This window comes from Haemaphysalis longicornis, unplaced genomic scaffold (assembly GCF_048455015.1).
Source record: "Haemaphysalis longicornis isolate Haplotype H1 unplaced genomic scaffold, Haemaphysalis longicornis Haplotype H1 scaffold_9, whole genome shotgun sequence".
Lineage (NCBI taxonomy): Eukaryota > Metazoa > Arthropoda > Arachnida > Ixodida > Ixodidae > Haemaphysalis > Haemaphysalis longicornis.
The window spans coordinates 138969986-138991962 of record NW_027526460.1 but is presented as its reverse complement, the minus strand read 5'-3'; the positions used below and the strand labels follow the sequence as shown (position 1 = coordinate 138991962).

Below are 21977 nucleotides of genomic sequence, written 5' to 3'. Positions count from 1 at the left end.
TTTATTAAATTTATCTCAATTACATTTCTATAAAAATCTATTTCTGACCAGTCATAACACCTCTTGCATAGGACCTAAGTTTTAATAGAGTTTCTGATGGGCTTTAATTAAATTTATCTCAATTAGCTTTCTATAAAATTCTTATTCAGTATAGTCGTAATATCCTGTTGCCCATGAGTCAATTTTTCTGGCAAGTTTTAACAGCGGGGATCTCTAGGGCTCGCACTGTCCGGCGGTCATGTCCGTCACCCCAGGCGCCAGGGACGACCATCGCGCGATATCGGTTCATGCGGCTGAGCACGCGGCGCTGTAGCACCCCACATATATGCATCGATAAACTACCAGACCTCCGTGGATGTAATATAGAAACGCAACACTGTCTATTGAAACTAAACATAATGAAGGCAATAAGATGCTTGCAGCGTGTTCGTAATAACAAGTTTATTGCCTGTCTAATGGCGATGGTCCACAAATTAGGAGTTCAATTGGCCCTATAAAAGGGCAATACATACTCTGTTACAACTCAATGTATTGGAGGCAATGAATTTTTCAAATTTTTGAAATAAAAAGTTCGTTGATTTTAGATTGACCGCAGTTTTAAAATGAGAATTTTGGTTCACTCTATAGAAGCGCCATATGAAATGTACTCAAACTCAGTGTCTTGAAGGCCATAAAATGTCGGCTGCATTTATGCAATAAAAAGTTCGTTAACTTTCTCACGAGCACAGTCTATAAGCGATAAGTTTTAATTGACTTTTTATTGACTCTATAGAAGCACAATCAAGGGTCTATTTAAACTCAACGTCAATTTTCATGAGGGACGTGGCAGGAGCGCCGGAAAATATTGTCTTTCGATTACATTTGCAGCGAAGTAAGCAGATACGCAACCGTTTTTTCTTCTAGGGTTCAGATTGCCTCAGTAGCTTTGAATTGCATAAGTTCCTAATTTCGCGTTCACCTTGGAGGGTATTGGGAAAAGGCTCGCCCACAATTTCTATCGCCGGTACAGTCACATGAAAACATGCGCCTAGAATGTAATAGTGACGCTTTTAAGTCTTAAAGGGGCCATGCAGATAGAACACAAGTTTGGTTTATTCGAAAGATTGCCTGTTTAGATTCATAGTTACACCACTTTTAACTTAAAATTCGCTCAAATAAGCCACATAATTAGGAAAAAAGAGAATGACCATGCGACCAACTAGCTCATTTCCCGCAACAGAATCTATGATGTCATATGTGACAGCTGTGCGGTTGGCTGATGCCGGCAAAAGTAAACGCAAATTGGGAGGTCTATAAGCTTGCCGAACGATCTATTTGAGCTTACATTTAGAGCCCATTTTTATGTTAGCAGTGAGAATGGTGGGGTGAACAGTGGAAGTTTCCAAAGTACACGTAAACATAGAAGTACCGATGCGTACAGCTGCTGGTACTGCGCGCACTATGCGGTTTTAGCTGCACAGCACAACGGCGCTTTGGGGTTATTTTTTCAGACGACACTGGCCGATTGGTGTAAGCGACGTGTCTTACGTAGCCATATTTGTCGAGCGAACACCATGTCACGCGAAATGATTATTTTCTCCCTTAACAAAAACAAGCCAGGTGCAAATTCGGTCGAAAACAAAGGCATAAACCGGCCCGCCGCGGTATGGGGACGCCATCTAAATTGACGAATGGTAAACAAGGCTCCCCAGCACATATGACAGCATTGCAGACGTCCCGAAAACACACCATTTGGCGAGAGAATCAAAATTTTAATTTAAGTTGATTCATTTGTCAATGAAGAAAGCATCGTTTGCTGCCGCTGGGGCACCACAAAACACGAAATCTTTCGATTAAAACAAGCTTGCATTTTGTCTGCATGGGCCCTTTGAGTAATTGGATTGGATTGGGAAAACTTCGTTGGGGCCTGCGAATGAAGTCCTATTGCTAGGTCTTCATGGCTTGGCCGGAGTCGTCACCGCAGATGTAGCCAACCCGGCTAGGGGTCCTCCGCTCCCCGTCATCGGGTCGCCGGAGTCCTCCTGCCTGGCCAGCGCCACGATGACTCGCTGGACAGCCTGGAGTTGAAGATTTTGGTCTTCAGTCGGCACCGCCTCCTCGAAGGCAGGTGGCATCGTTCTTGTGTTTGATTCGTCCGGGTACGCGAGGCAATCCCAGACGATGTTCTCGAGTCTTGCTGGAGCTTTGCGACACACCCGACAGGTGGCATCAGGGTATGTCTCCGGGTACATCCTGTGCTTTAAGTAGGGGCTCGGGACCGTCTTTGTTTGGAGATGCCTATAGATGACCGCCTGCTCCCTGATCAATTCTTTGCAGGGCGCCGGGAGCTTGCGTCTGGCAAGTCGATAGGCCTGAGTACTTTCTTTGTAGGTAGTCATTCTGTCTCGTGTTCTGTGCCACAAATGCTCTCCGCCACTTTGCCCGGCGCGGTTAGTGAGTTCGCCCGCACGAGCGTGTGCGGTTTCATTGTGTTTCTGAGCACGTGCCGACACCGTACCTGCGTGTGCCGGGAACCACTTGATTCTCGTCTCCCCCATGAGGCTTGGTTGTCTTCGCAGTAGTTTCTCCGTTAAGGGGGAAACCCTGCCTTTGGAGAAGTTTTTGACAGCTTTCCTGGAATCACTCAGGACCGTTGTGCAGCCTGGATCTTTGAGGGCCAGCGTGATCGCCACCTCCTCTGCTTCCTCGGGTCTCCCGCTTGCAACGCTGGCCGCCGCTCGGAGGTTGCCCTCGGCGCCGACCACCGTCACCACGAAGCCACGTTCGTTGCAGTATTCTGCTGCATCGACGTAGCGGGCTCCAGTGTCCCCGGCGTGGAGCTCCGCCAGCGCCTTGGCCCGTGCTCGCCGCCTGCCCTCGTTGTACTCCGGGTGCATGTTGCGCGGGACTGCATCTACCTGGATTTTGTCCCTGGTGTCGCTTCGTAGCTGCGTCTTGGTTCCCTGCTGTTCATGGTAGTTGTATCCCAGCTTGTCCAGGATTCTTCTGCCCGCTTTGGTTATGGTTAGCCTCTATAGCTGCGCCACCCGTTGAGCCTCGATGATTTCGTCCAAGGTGTTGTGTACGCCCAAGATTAGCAGTCGCTCGGTAGTTGTAGACTCGGGTAGTCTGATGGCCGTCTTATACGCCCTTCTAATGAGCGATTCTAACTTTTTCTTCTCATTGGTTTTCCACTTGTGAAACGCCGCCACGTATGTTATGTGGCTCATTATGAATGACTGCACTAGTCGTATGAGGTTCTCCTCGCGCAGCCCCCTCTTCCTCTTGGAAACTCGTTTCATGAGCCGAATGGCGCTGGCCGCCTTGCCGGCGATCTTCGCCATTGTTCCCCCATTGTTGCCCTTCTCGTTGAGAAGCATACCCAGTACTCTGATGTCGGATACCCTCGGGATCGCCGACCCGTCCTGGGTGTAGATCTTTATCTCGTCTCGTTCTCTTCGTTGTTCACGCTGACTGTCGGTGGGCTTGTACAAAAGCAGCTCAGACTTACTTGGTGAGCATCTCAGGCCAGTGCCCTCGAGGCTCCCCTCGACGGTCCTCACTGCTTTCTGCAGGACCTCTTCCACTTGGGCGTCGCTACCTCCCTTGACTCACAGGGTGACATCGTCGGCATATATCGTATGCTCGACGTTCTCTACCTCTGCGAGCTGGTGGGTGACCCTGATCATTACCAGGTTGAACAGGAGCGGCGAGATCACTGACCCTTGAGGCGTGCCTCGGCTTCCGATCTCCTTGGCTTTCGTCTCGACATCTCCGGCGATGAGCACCGCCGTTCGCCCCGTCAGGAAGCTCTTGATATACTCGTGAGACCTTTTACCCATGTCCAACCTCGAAATTTGCTCGAGTATTGCCGAGTGGTTAACGTGATCAAAAGCTCCTTGCAGGTCGACCCCAATACAGCCCTTCGGGTCGACAGGGCGTGACTTAATTTTTTTCCCTTAAATTCTGTCGATAGAAAATTCGCTTGCACCAGTTTTAAAGCCTAGTTCAGCCCACAGCACCAACAAGAGCACGTTTCCCCACAACCTCTTCGATGTAATGGCCACAGAGAAGCTGTGTGCGGTGTTCCCACAGCAGCACTTTTGGGTTGATTGATTGTAAAGTGGTTATGAGCACAAGCGTGGGGCGCTCTCTTAGCCCAGAAAGCCGCAAGCCAGCGCAGCAGATTGGGCGCGAGCAATGAGGCGTTCCAGGTCCTCGCACCGAGAGCTGGCCAACTCGCACTCCTACTGCCCAGGGGCGCAGCAATCACCACCCAGCCAGGGCACTCTGCGGGGTGCACCACCGCACTCACTGTCGGCGCTACGGGCGCGTATGCTCTTTTCGGCCCCAATTACCATGTCGGATCCCACACCGATATATTCTCCGACAATTTAACATTAGTGCCTGCGCATTCCGTGATCAAAGGTGCTTAAGCGTCTTTGTAGTTGCTATGTCGGGGCAATGTGGAAACAATTTCTCTTCCGTATGACTACTTGGAAATAGCTCGCCGTAACTTTTATCCCTCTCTTCTTCGCAGGCTCAACTTCCTGGTGAGCGGACTTGGCGTACGCAGCTACCATCTGGTCAACGTGGCACTGCACAGCGCATGCTCATTGCTTCTCGTGGCTGTAGCTCAACTTGCTGTCAAGATGCGCCCTCTCCCGGCCTGCTTGGCAGCAGCGCTGTTTGCCGCGCACCCCGTACATACGGAGGCCGTGAGTCACTGTGCTTCCTCCTAAAGGCTTTTTTTCTACTTGCCGTACAGATGAAAAGATAGAAGTATTAAATTTGTCACTCCTGAGCTCACTGGGACTAAAGTGTGTGTGCGGCCCTTTTCCTTTCCAGTTTTTTGCCTGCTTTCTCTTTCATCCCCTGCACACTCCTTCCCCAGTGTCGAGTAGCAATCCGGGCTCTAAGCCTGGATAACCTCTCGGCTTTTCCGTTTGCTTTTCTCTCTCTCTCTCTCTCTCTCTCTCTCTCTCTCTCTCTCTCTCTCTCTCTCTCTCTCTCTCTCTCTCTCTCTCTCTCTCTCTCTCTCTCTCTATCAGCTCACTGAAGAACTGTACTCCTCCATTGTGACGTGCCTAGCAACCCCGGTATATCTTCGGCATGTAAACACCCGCCTTTTCATGGTTCAAGCGGGGTATCGACAAGTGCTACTGCTTGTTGGCCGTGCTTGCATCGACATATAATCTCGTGCTATACTTTAGCATGCACCTTATGGTAATGGTTCCCATTCCCGCGGCTCCTCGATGACGGCGCGGCAACCTTAGGCAATAGGACGGCAACTACACGGGGTTCGCTTGCATCTCGTGAGATCGCGCCACCGCTTCGGTTCCCGCGAGCGTGGAGAAGGGAGTTCCGCGACGGCGCTCGGGTGCGGCGCTCGGAGACTTAGCAGCCGAGACTTGGCGCCGAGCGACGCCATCACGGCGTGTGGCGGTGGAGCTATCCGGCTACCTTCCTTCCAGCCCGGACCGAACACCATCCACTGGTAGCACCGGAGTCGATCGACTCCGGCCGCTCAAGAAACGCGGGACCCGTCCACGACGTATAGAAGACGGGAGCGCTAGTGCGGTTTGGCAATAAACGCCCTTAAAGGTTGCGTCGGTTGCGTCTCTTGCCTGCCTCGCACGCAGGCGCCGTTGACACAATAGCCGCGTGTGGCGGATGGTCCGAGTCAGATCCATATCCACAAACTTGACGATTCATGTCAGGAAACCATGGTCCGTTGCCAGCTCTCAACAGGTGCCTAACATTATGTGGAGGTAGAGCGCGAAAATGAATTGCTTTTTAATGGAGCAAATGATACGAAAATTGAGGGGACGAAGAATATTGCGTAATACAGCCAGCCTTGGCGAGCACAGTATCAGACAGCAAAATTGGCGTGTGATTGTTTTTTCTTTCGGTATTACGGCGAATTAAAATTGTTGTCTCTTTTCGTACTATTACTAAGATACAGACAACAAGACTTCATTCTTTGCAGCTTCGAGTAGTGGTCATAAACTGTAATGTGGTGGTGCTGCTTCAAGTAAAGAGATGTTCCAGAAAAGTGAAAAAATAGCGGCGCCCGTCCTCCAGCTCATTACCTTGAAAGCCACTACACCTGAATGGCTTTTGCCGCAATGTACTCTAGGAATCTACCAAACCAATCTTGCCAAAACGGCTTTCTCCGTGCCGTTTTGGGGTCCACGTTCGCTGCGGTACTTCCGTGCAGGCTGTGTTTGTTCTGCAGCAATACAAAGTACAACAAAATTCCGACGTGAGTGAATGGCTTGTCACGTAATGTGGACGGCGTAGTACACTCAGACATCAATCGATTATACGTGTTCAGGAAACACTAGAATCGTCGCTGAAGTGAGGTTGCAACTTGACCAGGAATGGGAACAGCCAGAGCAGATAACAATACGAACATGACGCTACCCCTCATCAAAAATGTTTGCCGAAATTTAATCAACTTAATCTAGAGATTGCTCAAGAGAATCCTATAAACATTTTATCGACGTTTTATAGAGTATTTCTATTGAGTTTCTATTACAAATTAGCCACCGCTCTTCAATTAAAAGTCTACAGAGTCAAGTCAATAGACCTTATCGCTTTTGAATGTATTTTCTTATGAGTTTCCTATCGGGTTTTTATAAAAAAATTCAATAAGCTTTCTCTGCAATTCTTATAGAGTATAGTCGCAACTAGTCGCAAGCGTTTGTTGCGTGTGAGTCAGGTTTGAATATAGTTTCTGGCGGATTTTTATTAAATTTATGGCAAACTTTTTTTATAAAACCGCTATTGAGCATAATCGTAACATATCCTGTTGTGTGTGAATAAACTTTGAATAAAAGTTTTTATGAGTTTTTATTAAATTTGGCTGAATTAGCTTTTTTAAAATTTATCATTGAGTATCGTCGTAACATCCTGTTGCGAGTGAGTCAGCTTTGAATACAGTTTGTGATGGGTTTCTATTAAATTTATCTCATTTAGATTTATGTAGAATTCTTATTGTGCCCAGTCATCACAGCCTGTTGCATATGAGCTAAGTCGGAATAGAATTTTTGATGAGTTTTACGAAATTTATCTCTATTAGCTATCTATAAAATTATTTTTGAGTACAGTCGTAATATCCTGTTGCCTGTGAATCAGGTTTTCTGGCAAGTTTTAACATAGCAGCTTTGTAGGGGCTCGGACTGTCCGGCGGTGATGTCCATCACCCCAGGCGCCACTGCTCCAAAGTGCTCTCAAGACGAAGTGATGGGACGTCCATCGCGCCAGCTCTGTTGATGCGGCCGGGCAGGCGGCGCAATAGCATCGCACATATATGCACGGATAAACTACCAGAGCTTCGTGAGTGGACTATAGAAACGCAATACAGAGTCTATTGAAACTCAACATGATGAAGGCAATAAGATGCTTGCCGCGTGTTTGTAATAAGATGTTTATTGCCTGTCTAATGACTACACTCCACGCATAAGGAGTTCGATCGACCCCAGAGAAAGGTGATACAGAGTCTGTTAAAACTCAATATAGTGAAGACAATAAAATGCATGTTACATTTCTGCAACAAAAAGTTTATTGATTTTATATTGGCCGCAGTGTTTCAGAAGGGAGATTTGGTTCACTCTATAAAACGCAATATCAAGTCTATTAAAACTCAGTGTCTAGAAGGCAATAAAATGTTGGTTGAGTTTGGGCAATAAAAGTTTTGCTGAATTTCTAACGAGTACAGTCTATAAGCAGTGAGTTTTAATTGACTTTTTATTGACTTTATAGAAACACAATAGGGGGTCTATTAAAACTCAACGTCCATATTCATAAGGGACTACAGCCGGCCAACTCACGCTACCCTCAAGCGCAAGCCGTGTAGAGAGGTGCAACTTAAATGCACGTACCCGCCCATTTCGGAGTACCTATATAAAGGGCCAGGACTCGTCAAAAATAAGCTTCTCCAAAAAAGAAGGGTTGTGCTTCCACACCTTGTATTATCATGGTGTGCGTGCATATCATACATTTATTGAGTTCGACTGAGTGCGCTCGGAAAATGAATTCTGCAAAAATTCAGAGAATTGCCTACTAATGCGCAGCATTCTTATGCCGTATGTCCTGAATATGAGTTCTTTACAGCCAATCTCTTTGGTTTTCCTAAATCCTGTCGGACCAATTATCTACATTTACGCTATTATAACGATTAGAGGCGGACCTTTCGCGAAGTCTGCATTATTTTGGAAAGGCAGAGCGTTACACGGTTCGCCGTTTTCAGTAATACTTATATATGTCTTTCTTACATTTTTAGTGTTTCAAAACTTCCAGCAAATATCTCCATTTACGCTAATATAACGAGTAGAGGTGAAACTTTCGCGAAATCTGCCTTATTGTGGAAATGCAGGTCGCTATAATGTTTGCCATTTTCCCTTTTCTTTTATGTTTTTTTTCCTTATTTTTCAGTTTTTTCAAAACTTCGTTCGACCATTTATCTCTATCTACGCTATTATGACGATTAGAGGTGTAACTTCCGCGATATCTGCATTTGTGTAGAAATGCAGGGCTATACCCGGTCTTGGCTGGGGGGGGGGGGGGGGGGGTACTCGGCAAAAAATGCTGCGCGTTAAATCTACGATTGGCTTTAGGTAATACTTCACCACCCAAACTTTAAGTAATATTTCAAGTTGTTTATGAAGGAAATGTTGCATTACGGTGAGTAAGCATCTCTAATATTTTAAAGAAATTTAAGGAAAAGCGGCTCAATTTATTTACCCATTGAGATAAGAAGCGTCGCTTATCTCAGCGGATGACTGGAAACATGTCTACGCGCGGGGGGATGCCGCTCCCTTTGCGGCAACTAATACTTACCAAACGCCGCGGCTGTCTCGTGACGCGTTCCGATTGCGTAACTCCCGGCGGCGTGTAGAAGTTTCAAACACCCCGGTGTTCTGTAATCCCGAAGAACGATATGTGCCCCTAACCTACCGCCGCATTCAGGTAAGGCACCGACAGGGCTGTCTAAAACAGCGGTATTACGCGCTTTTTGAACGCGAAGTGAGAAGGTTTTGAAACAAGCAATGGAACCACAGCCGTTTAATCCCCCGTTCTATGGGCGAATAGTACATGCGACCATCGCCATTGCTACGATAAACCATGGAAAAAGAGGGAATGTTATCCACAGTGCTGGATTAAGGGGGGGGCTAAGGAGGCTGCAGCCCAGGGCCTCGTCTCCAAGGGCAGGGGAAAGGGGCCACATTAACTGGCCTAATGTACGGAACCTCAGATAATGAAACTTCGAGCGACACGCGTGACAGGGAGAAAAGCAGAACGAGGAAAGGGGGCCTCACTTCGCTCGGCCAACCCCAAGAAAGCAGCGGTGGGTCGCGGCGGCTTGTCCGCCGAAGTTTCGACGCGGCCCCTTGTTTCCGAGCGAGGGTACACCTTTCTAGTACACTGTAGCGAGGGGGTTCAGGTTGCCAAAAGCGCCATGTGTCTCGTGTTGTTAGTTTGTTTCGAACCCTGCGGGGATCGTTCGGTCTCGGGGCGTCCGCTATTAAAAAAGAAAAAAAACATGGGTTAGCCGCTGCGCGCGGGCTTGGGTCTCCCGTTTCGTGTGTCTCTTCTCCGTAGACGGCGGAAGGGAACGGCTCAGCCTCCCAGGAAGTGGAGTCCGAACTCGCAGCCAGCCGAGTTGACAATTCAATGGGCCGAACTAAGCAAGCAAGATTTGCAGCGGTGTTCGGCTGCTGCTTCTCAGTGTTCGCAGAATTCAGCTTCTGCGTGTCTTTCGTCAGTTGTCATCACGCCGTGCGAGAGTCGGAGCATAGGAGGCACACACGTTCCTGTTGTAGCTTCCAATGACGCAGCGCTCCTCTGAAGGGATGGGCCCTAACAGTGCCAAAGCAGTGAGCTGGGTCGGCCCACCCTGTGTACATCGTTCCAGAGGATGCTTGCTTTCTCGGCGTCTGTTTTCTGTTTCACCGCCAGCTGCAATGCGTTGAGCTGCCATCGGCAAGCCGCATTCGTCTTGCCTTGAAACGTCCGTCGTACGGAAGGAACACCGTTCACTAGGCTGGACAAACCTAGACGCGCTGAAGATAACGCGGCGCCGCGAAGCCGTTAAAGTCGCAGCGGGTGGCCGACCAGCGTTACCGAATCCATCGGGCGGCCAGCCACTGTGAGTGGTACGCTTCCGATGCGTTGACTGTGTAAATCTGACGGTTGTTTGCGCCGGCTGCGCCGCTGCTCGAAATTCGAGAAGCCCAGAGTCGAGGCGGCGCGTCAGTTGTGCCCGAAATCCCGAAAAAGGCGGCCTGCAAGAGGAACAAAGCAGGAACGATACGTACGATAGACATCGCCAGTGGACTGCCCGAGCCCCGGCTCTGGGGCACCAGTAACATGGCATGAATAGACACCCTGCTCATACCGAGAAACAATTTAAAGGCAGCGACGGCTGCGTTATTTATTGGCAAGCCATTCGTTTCAAGGCCGGATAGCTTGCTTAGACCCTGCGTCGCATTCCCCCGACAGGTTGGCGCCAGGCATCGCGAACCCTGGGACTTACGTGAGAGAAGGCACGTAGTGAAAGACGTGGTTAAAGCAGACCAACGGACACTATTGGAGAGACGGGTGCGCAGAAGGTGAATGGTGCATTTGGACCGGGGCTGGACATCTTGAAATCAACCAATCGGACTTTAGGGAAGAGGGAAAACCTCGCATTACGATTGGACAGGACAGTATTGTTTTTTTTTATGTTGTAAAGTGTTTGTAACGTCATGTACATAGTATGTAAAGTCAGTGGAAATAGCGTTACTTCTGGTGTAACATAAATGACTTCGCCGCTGTCGTCTCGTTAAGATGCCAACAGATAGAAGCAACGAGTTTTCCTTGGCCTAGCGTTGGCGCACGATCCAAGTCTCATTTCACCAGCTTGGTGAACGAAAGGAAATAGCTAAAAGAGAAGATGTCCACTCGAGAGCATCAAAGTGGTGCGTCCAAACGAAAGGCAAAGTTGGAAAGAGAAGAGCGTGAAAAGAAGCTGCCAAAGATGACGAAATATCTGTTGAGTGCAGCTTCCGTGAAGTCGTGTCATTGCTCCAGTACGAGTTCGTTTCAAAATCCTGAGTGTGCCGGGAGTGCTTCTGTGGAGGACTTATCGACTCCATCACAACGCTTCCCCTGTGAGCAGCAAGAGTTCACTCCCCTTGGTTCACCGGGTTCTGCACAAAGGACGGCAACCTCCTCCGTTTCTACCTGTGAGCAACCGACGTCAAGCAAGCCCTGTCCTGTCCCTGCAAGCAACATCCATGCCACTCGGTGCAACACCTGCCATGGAGTTCCACGTGTGCGTTCTGCCCCACCCGATTTCTACTGCTTCTGATCAACTGGCGCCACACCTCTCCAATCAGCCCGCTGATGACGAGCTCCAGCAAACGACGCTCAAAGACCCCGCTGACTTTTTTCACGGTAGCTCGACTGCGGATCATCTTCCCGCGTGCCTCGACAGGACGGATCAGCTGGCGTCTTGTGGCGACAAACTACAGGACCCACAGCAGCAAGAGGTAGGCCCCGAGATTCTGCAAAGTGACCCAGCTAAGTGGCCGGACATTATTACTGATAATTTTCGGGGCGAATGCATTGAGAAGGGGCCGTTGTATTCTCAAAATCGGGCAGAAAGTTTTCCGTCTTCCGAAAGACAATACAAAACTCAGAAACGCTATATGTCACCTCAACTTTTCGCGAGAAAGGCTGTCAATGGGGAGGCATACGAGCGACATTGGTTAATTTATTCGAAGTCCAAAGGCTGTGCTTACTGTTTCATGTGTAAACTCTTTTCGAGCAACCCGAGTTCTTTCACCACGCACGGATTTTCTGATTGGAAAAGAGGAGAAGAAAAGGTTTCCGCGCATGAAAACAGTGTCGAACACCGGAACTGCGTGGCAGCATGGCTAACCCGCTCTAACTCGAGCAGCACAATTGACAAGGAGCTGGTTAAACACCTGGTCACTCAGACCGCTTACAGGACAGAGGTGATGAAGCGCGTAGTCGTAGTGATCAAGCTTCTAGCTGAGCGTGGCCTGGCGTTTAGGGGCAGCGAGGAGGTTTTTAATTGGCTCCCCGAGAAATGGCAATTATATGGGAGTACTTGAAGCCATTGCCCAGTTTGATCCCTTCCTAGAGGAGCACATCAAACGCTATGGGAACAAGGGGAAAGGCCACCCATCTTACCTGTGAAAAACAATTTGTGACGAATTCGTCAAGCTCATGGCCAAGGCTGTCAAGGACAGGCTCACTGACGAAGTAAAAAGGGCAAAGTACTTCTCTCTAATTGTTGATTCGACTCCAGACCTTACTCGCGTTGATCAGCTGTCAGTGGTTTTACGGTACTGTTTAAATGCGAAAGTGCACGAACGCTTTCTGGGGTTTGTTCCCATTGAATCCCACACTGGCTTGTACCTTTTTGATACCGTGATGTCCCTACTGACAACCAACGGCATCTCAATTGGCAACTGTAGGGGGCAAGCGTATGACAACGCGAGTAACATGTCAGGCAAATACAAAGGACTGCAAGCACAAATCAAACAGCTCAACAATTTGGCAGTATACGTCCCGTGCGCTGGTCACTCACTGAACTTCGTTGGCGCATGTAGCGTTGACAGTTGCCTTGAGGCCGTCAAATTCTTCAGTGTCACTCTAAGACTGTACGTGTTCTTTGCTGCCTCCCCCAAGCGGTGGAAATGTCTTCTGGACAGCATGGATTCCACTGGGGAACACCTCGTACTAAAAAGCCTTTCTCAGACCAGGTGGTCAAGACATGCTGAATCATGCAAGGCTATTATGAAAAATTTCAGTGCAATTCTGCGTTGCCTTGAACACATCGCGAAGAACGAGGAAGAAAACGGTGACACTAGGAGTGAAGCGTGCTCGTTCCTTAAGAAAATGGCAAAACTGGAGACGGCATTCATGGCGATTTTCTGGTGTGAAATCTTGGAGCGTTTTGACAAGACGAGCGTAGCACTTCAGAAACCAGGCTTAGACATTTCAACCGCTGTAGACCTTCTGAGCTCCCTCGAAGGCTTTCTTGATTCGTTGCGACCTCTTTTTGATACCTTCGAGGCGAGAGCACGCAAGCTGAGTTCTAGTCAGTGCTATCAGGATGAAAGCAAACGTATCGCTTTGAGTAAATACCCGGACGGGAAAAGCGATAGTACGCTGCGTGGTAGAAAAAAGTTTCTTGTAGAGACCTATAATGTAGTACTTGACTGTCTAGGCTCTGCTCTGCGAGTGCGAAAGGCTGCCTACGCTGATCTTTGCGAGAAGTTCGGATTCTTGAAATTGCTGACGGAAAATGGAAGCATGATCTCTCTTGCACAGCAAGCGGAGAGATTGGTGGAGACCTACCCAAACGATTTGGAGCCAGTATTTCCGGCTGAAATCGTTCAGTTTGCGAACTTTCTGCAAAGCTCTGTGTGCCAAGACACGAGTGCCCTGGGTATAATAAAGTTGCTACACGAAAGACAACTTATTAACGTGTTCCCGAACCTTTCCATTGCATTAAGAATGTATCTAAGCATACCCGTGGCGAACTGTGAGAGCGAGCGATCGTTTTTTAAGTTGTCACTGATAAATCGCCTTCGTTCAAACCTTCTGGACGACAAGTTGAACTCGCTTGCTATCATGTCCATTGAACGTGACCTTGTAAGAGACCTATCTTTCGAGCAAACTATATCGGATTTTTCCAAGGCAAAGGCCCGAAAGATGCCGTTTTAAAAGAGCACTGTTAGCGCTATACATGAGTACCCGCGAGATTTTTTCTTGTGTCTTCTCCCAACCTGCGTGAGTAAACGTTGAACTGTAACCCAAAAAAGGGTACGTCTTCTTGTTCATCTTTGTTTGTTGTTCTTGCAATGTAACTCCCGCTTTTAATCATCCATAGTAGTGTTTTCTTCTCTCGAATCAATACAAATGGCCTTCGTTCGCACCACGTGTATTTGGTGTCCTCTTTTCTTCGTTTGTTAACTGAGCCATTATCAAAGAAATGCTTTATAATTAAAGTTTGTCATTTAATCTGAAGTATATTGTCCATTTTCTTGTGCTTGCAAGCTCTTCAAACGAATATATACCGAATCTACTATGTACTTATTGCATAACATGAATAACAATTTCCGCACTGTGATGCTTCCGTTGAATTCCAATAAACACTGTTCTTGATACAACGGCATGTCTCCTCACGAGATTATAGATTTAGGGGCCCACATCAAACCAAACGCTTAAGAAAGCATATCTAGATAAAGCGAATTCACATAGTAAACATAGCTGTTGGTGTTTTCACTGGGTGTTTTTCTTTTTTTCTTGAGCTGTACCAAACTGTACCAATGGCCGCTCTGTGGTTTACGGCCACGGAACGGACACGTATAGCGAGTTCCGACGGTCGTGTTAGTGACTGCGTTTGTGTTGTGTGTTGCAAAAACAGATCTGATGCATCACTATCGCATGAATCCCATTAATCGTACTTTGTTCTTTTGTAATTGGAATACCTTTTTTAAAATAAAAAACTGCTTTTAGCTAAAATAAAACAAAATGGTACATTTTAGTAGTGGAGCGGGGGGAGGGTGGGGACGGAGGCTTTAAGAGAGAGAGAGAGAGAGAGAGAGAGAGAAAGAGAGATATTTTTATTTCGGGTAAAAAAACGCGTAGGGGATGCACGGGGGGGGGGGAGTCGAGGGCCGACACTAGCGCAGTAGCCCAGGGCCCCCATTTTGCTTAATCCGGCCCTGGTTATCCACCTACGTTCGTGCTATCTCCTTTCTGGAAGACTTTCGTTGACGAAACCATGAAGTATATACACTGCAATGTACGAATGCCCCCAAGGCTTCGAACAATTTAGGCAACAGTTGGTACCTGCACAACCATCTTGTTTCAAATGGGTCGTGGTTATCTGGATTTCCTGGTGATTAGTGGCATATGTGCGCGCCGCTTCATGAAGCACTGCTTTAAATTGGCACGTGTAAGTAGTATATTTTCCTCCTTGCACGCGGGCTATTCTCCGTGGTACGCTTGCCGCTATCTATTTCCGTTAGTTTTTATGCATATCCGCCCTTATAAATAACGTGATTCGAAAAGCCTTCGCTTTGCAGCGTATTATTTCCCCTTCCAAGCAGTGCCGACACTGTGATGAAAAAAGCGGCTGCCTCAAATTTGATTGCACAGTGTTTTTCTTTTTGTTTTTTTGTTTCATAATAAGAGGAACAAGCAGCCGCAAGGGCTCTCGCAATCTTGACGTGGACACACAGAAAACTTAGCCCAGTAACAGCAGAGCACGAAGCGAAGATTGGACAATCGGTAAGTTAGCGCTTGTCCCGTCCTAGCTTCGTCCTCTACTGTTGCTGGGCGAAGTTTTCTGTTTGGCTGTGCACCAACACGACGAAGCATTTTAAATTCGACGGAGAGAGCCGAGAAACCTTATCACAGCGAACTTTTCGCCTGACCTCTACAAGCTGTACCTCATTGTTTTATGACAAAGCTGAGTTGATTTCACTGGGATGTTTTTTAACGGTCGCGGTTGCTGGGGATCGAGATGAAAAAATTTACAGCCGTTCCACTCTATGAACGGGGGGGAAAATCGAAGCTTTTTAACACTCGACATAGAAGCTGCACAGCATTCGGGCGAAAGATATGAGCCAATTTAATTTCGCTGAGAATCGTCCCTGAGAAAGAGATTTCCGCCTTAGACGCGATTCATACATGCAATCGTGACCATCAATTTCACCCTGGTTGAACGTGGTTAAACCAAGATTGCCGAGCGAAAGCTCGGTTTCCGGGCTGGAGCGCGCAGTGAACGCTTACACAATTGCACGGCAAGCAAGAACACACAGGCTTCTCGGCGCAGTGTCGCGGTAGGAGAGAACGAGCAGGGAAGTTTGATGCACCCAGTGCCTTTTCTTGTATCATTTCTTATGACGTGCGCTCTTGCGCTTTCCCTCTACCCCCCTCTTCCCAACCCTCCAATGGGAAGGATCGAGCGACCTGACGCTTTCACTGCAGAAGCCGTTGCGGAGAAAAACATGTGTGTTTGATAGACCTTAAGTGCACGAGGCACTTCCTTGAAGGTGAGACGAACGTTTTCTGGATTTCACCTGAAGTAAAACGCTTTTCTTAAAACCCCGTCCACAATCAACACATTCTTCATGGTAATCACGGCATCTGATAATTTTAAAGTAATAGCCTTGGATCGCAATGAAGCATGAAACCTGCGAGGTACAGAAAATCGCCTAGAAAACCAGGGCGTATGCCGAAAAGTGGCAACAGAACCGCAGGAAGTGTGTTCTGAGGAAGGGGTGTTGGCGCGTGCGCCCCGAACAGGAACAGCATAGCGCCGCAGGAAGGTATAGGCTGCCGGTCGTGCATTACGTACCACCTTGAGAGGCTAACAGGAGGCTCCTGCCGATGGGCAGCGAAAGTAGTGAGCTTCGGCAGGTTCTGTACAGGACCGGGCGGCCGTTGTATGGCACCACCGTCGCGTCAGCGAACAGCGCCGCCCGTGGCGAGCCGCTCATCAGTGGAATGACGGTGGCGGTGAGCGCAGCGTAGTTATGCACGGCTTTCTGTCGGTCTGCTGCGGTGCGGCTTGCAAAGCGTAAATAACCACAAGGACTTTTTTGTTCAGAATGGTAAATCTTGAGCGTGGAGGTGACCTTTACGAGGCATGCCATCTGTGTGATTTACGCCTATACTCAGCAATTAAAAATAGCCGACGATGCTCAATGCGCCAAGCTGGAAGTGCAAGTCGGTTCCTTCGTGCAAATTGTTCATGCCTGCATGCAGTTTTGCCTATCGAGGAATAAAGTGTAGCTAAATGCTCCTACAAAGCCGGTGTGTGCGGCGAATCCAGGATTGCTGCGGCAACGGCGTCGTGCACAAGCGAAAGACAAAGTTGGGGGGTGCCTTCTAAGATTTACTATAAAACAGAAATTGTGATGGACGACGCTCCGTAACTTCATTAACTATGGTACAAACGGGTTTAATTTCACAGAAATACGTTTCCTACAGTCATCGGGAATCGTTTTTGGAATAAATACCGCATGACAGTAGAAAGCCATCGCTTGTCGTGGAAAAGCATTGCTTTACAAGACTTGCACTGCTAGCTCGCTAGTTGTTTAATGGTTTTTCAAAAAACAATTCGTGCATGGGTAAAGGATGAGAGATAGGAGGGTGCCAAAAACCTGCCCTCAGATTCACAACTGATTGCTGCGGTCGAGTTTTAGAAGCTGCCACCTACGCTTGAAAAATCATGGACTCCTCCATCCGACGACGATGATAGTTTATCGTAAAGCTTTCTGGTGTGGGTTTCCTTGGTTGCCTTGTGAATTTAAACATTGACAATCTGAGCTTTGAATCTGACCAGCACGCAGTTTGGTCTTTTGATTGCAGCGTCTTTGACTTTGACCCTTTCCCGTTCTTATTCGCACGAAGAAAGCCTCGCGTTCAACCATCGTCGCCGGTAAACGGAGGGCTGGATGATTCTGCTGTTTAATTTTGCACTTCTATGCACCCATCTCTGATCCAAGCTGCTTCCAGCGTGTCGGAAATGCGTCTGTGGCAGAGGACTCGTGCTGATGCGCCCCTATTTGAAGCAACTAGTCGCACGTTTTTGGTTTCTTCACAAGGCATTGCACGATTTTTTTGGGTACTCGGCAGAGAATACTCAAGCATTAAAAAACACAGGCTGAGGTTAACACTGCCACATTTTTTAACTATCCGTGCCAGCCTTTATTCCACGCAGGGTGTAAAACGGGAAGGGGAGGGGGGGTGGTTTGTAGCTTTACTGGGCTGTTGGGTGTTTGAATAATTTTAGCTCTTGATAAAATGACCTCTACAAATGTGGGAGTTCCTCTTCGGCTCTCAGGCTGCCATACTGTCACTCAGGGCCGTAGCTGGCATTTTTTTTCGGAGGGGATTTTGAGTTATGGGGGGGGATGAGTTTTGCCGAAAGGAATACTAGGTCTCGCGTACGCCCTACCTAGAAAAATTTCAGAGGGAGTTTTAACTCTATCCCCCCTCCCTCTGGCTACGTCTGCTGTCGCTCACCACAACCGAAGGCACAAAGCTCGCGTTTACACAAATAAAGTGTAAATTGCAAATACGTTTCCACGGCCACACGGTAATCGATCTCGTACCTAAAAGCCCTTCTTTTCAAAGCACGCGTATCGAGGTACCCCAGCGTGAGGCTTGCGTAGAAACCGTAGTCATTGAAACCAGTGAAGATAATTCAGTGTTAAAAATGAATACTAATATCAGTTTTATTCCTGCCCAGATCGCCCGGAGCCAGGTGCAGAGAGCTGCAAAAAGCGCTCATGTCAATGTGGCCCATTCCCAAACTTAGAAGTGTCCAATAAGTTTATGTAGCCGTTAGCGCATTGAAGAGGAAGAAGTGGATACTAATATTCGCAGTTTTATTCGTACTCAGAATGAGTGGAACCAAGCATAGATCGCTGCAATAAGGCTCATGTCAATGTAGCCCATACCCAATTTTAGAAGCGTTTGACAAGTTTACGTAGCCGTTATTGCATCAAAAAACCCCACACATCTGTCTAGACTTTGTTTCACAGCACATATCCGCTCATAACAACACCCAAATAATTAAAATACCGAATCAAGCATGGCAAAAACAACGGGAGGTTGCGTAGTCCAATGCACCGGCTCATTCCACTAACGTCGGGAGCGCTGAGTGGTGGAGCCAGCCGTCCAGCTTTTTTTTTAATTGCGATAGTATGCTCGTTGGCATACATACTATGCTACAAGTATAGGTTAACTCCCGTTTCGTGAAGAAACGCAAGGAGGGAGCGGTGGTGGGGTCCCCATATCCACTGATGAAGGTCAGGTGGTCTGCCAGGGTGGAGGACTGTGCCTCGATCGAAGGTGTCGTGTTCTGGCCGACTGCAATGCAGGGCACGTCCACAGCAAATGTTCTGTGTCCTCACCTTCGACAGGAGCCATGCAAAAGGGGCAGTTTGTCCTTATAGAGTGCTGGAGAAGTAGCTACGGGCGTGGCTGTAAATTTTAGCAGAAGATTCAACCACGCATCGACAGATCGCCTTCAAATTATTATAAACTTCTGAGCCATCCGAGCAATTCTTTGTTAACTCTCGTATGTATGAAGCCACAACCACTTCTCCTTCCTGGAAAACCGTCCTCACGTTTTGACTTTGGGATCAGAAATGAATTGCTGACGACCCCTTGAGTGCGTAGCGTTGACAAATATTTCTTTCTTGAAAGTCGGTAATACTTAAACTCATGACAGGTGTCTTAAAAAGGCGGAATTTTATTCTAAAAGGAATGCGAGAAGGTGACACCTAAAGCTAATAACTTCGGTTAACAGTCTACGGTAATCAATAACGTGAAGTAGACTGCGCCCGTGCTGACGCGGGTTAGATTCCAGGCCTCGGCGGCCGCTTTTCTGATGGAGGCTAAAAGCAAAAACGCCCATGTGTACGAGATTTAGGCGCACGTTAAAGATACCCAAGTGGTCAAAATCAATTGGGGGCCTTCCACCACGGCTCGCCCCATAACCTGCGTAGTTTCGGCGCGTTAAACCACATGAACAACATCTTCGATATTGCGTTGGTCTCTGCGGCAACCGTGCTGTCACTCTGCCGCTGAAGACGGCTGCAGCCTTCGATTGGATGCAGTTTCCAGCAAAATGAGTTTTGCTTCCACGGGCGACAACAACAGTTGCGTTCACAAAAACAATTTAGCTGATGCCCAACATCGCTGAGTGAACCAAAACGTAATCACATCTTTCGCATGCACACACATCGGAACAGCGCAAACTTCCATATCCAGCGGAAGGTAACGCATTTCTTTCACGCGACATCTAAGAGCAGTGCCTTTTTCATGTTCTGACCTCGTGATCGGAAAAGAATTGCTGACGACCCCTTAAGTACGTAGCGTTGACATAAGTCAGTAATACAGCAACCCATGACAGATATCTTTCATGCACAGAAAGGCCGCTGGCGCTCTCCTAAATCTCACTAGAAAATAGGCGCTCTCAAATGCAAGACGTGTGGCGGACGCCTTATACAGGAGCTCCAACCCAGTTGACGTCTGGCATTATCGAACACTACTTGCGTCGCGAAACCACATCCATCAGGCACGCGCGCAGAAACGCACCCCCCAGCGTCGTCCCCTTCAACTACACACGCAAGCTTTCTCACCAACCCCACTACGGTATCTGCGATGCCCACCCAAAATACGCAAAAATAGGCTGAGAGGGTCTAAAAGCCAGACGTACAATTTCATTCCTGCAAATGAACCCGTATCCGTTCGGCGAATGGGGCCGCTGCCCCAGAGGACACGCGCCAGCTCTTCTGGCTAGAGCTAACGCGTGCGCTGATCGTATCAACAGAGTTCCCAGCCGAAAAGGCATCAAAGGATTCCCAGTCCGCTGCACTAACGATCCGTACCTGCGGCCCCGGGGTACCCGGCCCCGTGCATGAAGAGGCCCCGCGGCAGCGCATCATCAGAGGGGCGATATATCGCACACTCGAGCTCTTCGATCTGGATTCAGTGTCCGTTTCGCTGATACGAGTGGCGTCTTTCCCTCTCGCCCTCGCAGGTGTCGAGCATTGTTGGCCGGGCCGAACTCCTCTGCTGCCTTTTCTTCCTGCTGTCATTCCTTTGTTACCACAGGTGAGTTTTGGTATATTCATCGTACAGAGCGCTATCGCTGCTGCTCCTGTCGATAACGCAGCGCATGTTTGGCCCATCGGCCGTTTTGCTTGTGGCTTGATTCCCGCGTCCCTGAGCATGTTTATCGAAGATCAAACAGTTGTTTCTGTTTTTATGCCCAATACGAGCGGCTGCCCTGCGAGTATTCTTCCGGCGCATGCTTCCTGGCATGAAAAAAAAACTGGTTCTATCAAGAGTGTTTAGTCCAGCTTAGGCAGAACACCGGAGAACTACCAGAGCAAAACTTTTCATCTGCAATGCTGTGTTCCTAGGGAGATAGTGTAATTTTTTTCTTTTATCATTTGTGCAATTCTTTTATCAGCGCCATATGTTCGCCAGGTGATTAACTTGTCGACCTCCGGGAAACATCCTAGAAAATTGCTTGTGATGCAATGAGTTTTGTTTATGTTCATTACGAAGGTCGGCTTGAACCTATTCTGACGTTCGGTACGTTCTCAACGTCATTTGTACTACATTTAAACTGGTTTCACTCAGGTACTGCGCCTTGCTAACCCACAGAGCAATTAGGAAAATATTTAACAGGTAAAACCACTAGAAAACACGGGAGAAATCTTGACTTCTAAGTGTAAAGGAAGCTTTATTTGTACAAAACTTCCATCAATAAAGTCATGCGTGCTGGTTTTTCCTCTAAGAAGAAGCGCGAAAAAGATAAAACGAAAGTTAATAAAACGCTGAGCATTTTTGGTAAGAAATGAAACCAACCGGAAGTAATGTCTGCACCCGTGGCTTTAGCTTGAACGGAGGCAATAAGGCCGGGCAGAGTGAGTCGTTCATGCCTAGAGGAAGTTAGAAGAATGAGAACAAACTGAGAAATGCCCTAGGAGCAACAAAGCCGCGGCAAGGCTCATTCCAGCCTGACGAGCTCTCCCAGAGGGGAGCTGCTTTTTCTTCTTTCTGGCTACCGTTGACGTCGCCAGCAAGCAGCTCTTGGCGGGTGTGCGGTTCGTTAGGTGTTCCTCGCTGTACCAATGATTGCTCGCCTCAGGTGGCAGATCATCGCCTCAGGTGGTGGATCGATGATGACTATAGGCTGCAAAAAAGCTGTATAGACGTCGGGCGAAATCCCGTGTACAATAGTTGCTTCGCCAGCGGTGATGACGTCGTAAGTCGGGTGTGGCTGCTTGTCTCTATAGCAATAATACGTGGCCTGACGGAATAATGAGCATGGCCCTGAATTCGTGTTCATTGTTCGCTAACGGTTTAGCCAACCAAGAGCGATGGAGTGATACAAAAACAAAAATCTGAATTTGCTTCAAGCTATTTAATACTGCCTA

At 48.1% G+C, this 21977-nt stretch overlaps 1 protein-coding gene across 1 annotated transcript in view; it reads left to right on the top strand.

The window, feature by feature from the left end:
* LOC144153892 (protein O-mannosyl-transferase TMTC1-like) overlaps window positions 1–21977 on the top strand; it is a 163974-nt gene that overhangs the window by 75420 nt on the left and 66577 nt on the right. Inside the window, exons 2-3 of the mRNA XM_077685647.1 lie at window positions 4520–4697; window positions 20570–20643. Coding sequence (XP_077541773.1) covers window positions 4520–4697; window positions 20570–20643 — 252 coding nt within the window. The remainder of the gene's footprint in view (window positions 1–4519; window positions 4698–20569; window positions 20644–21977) is intronic.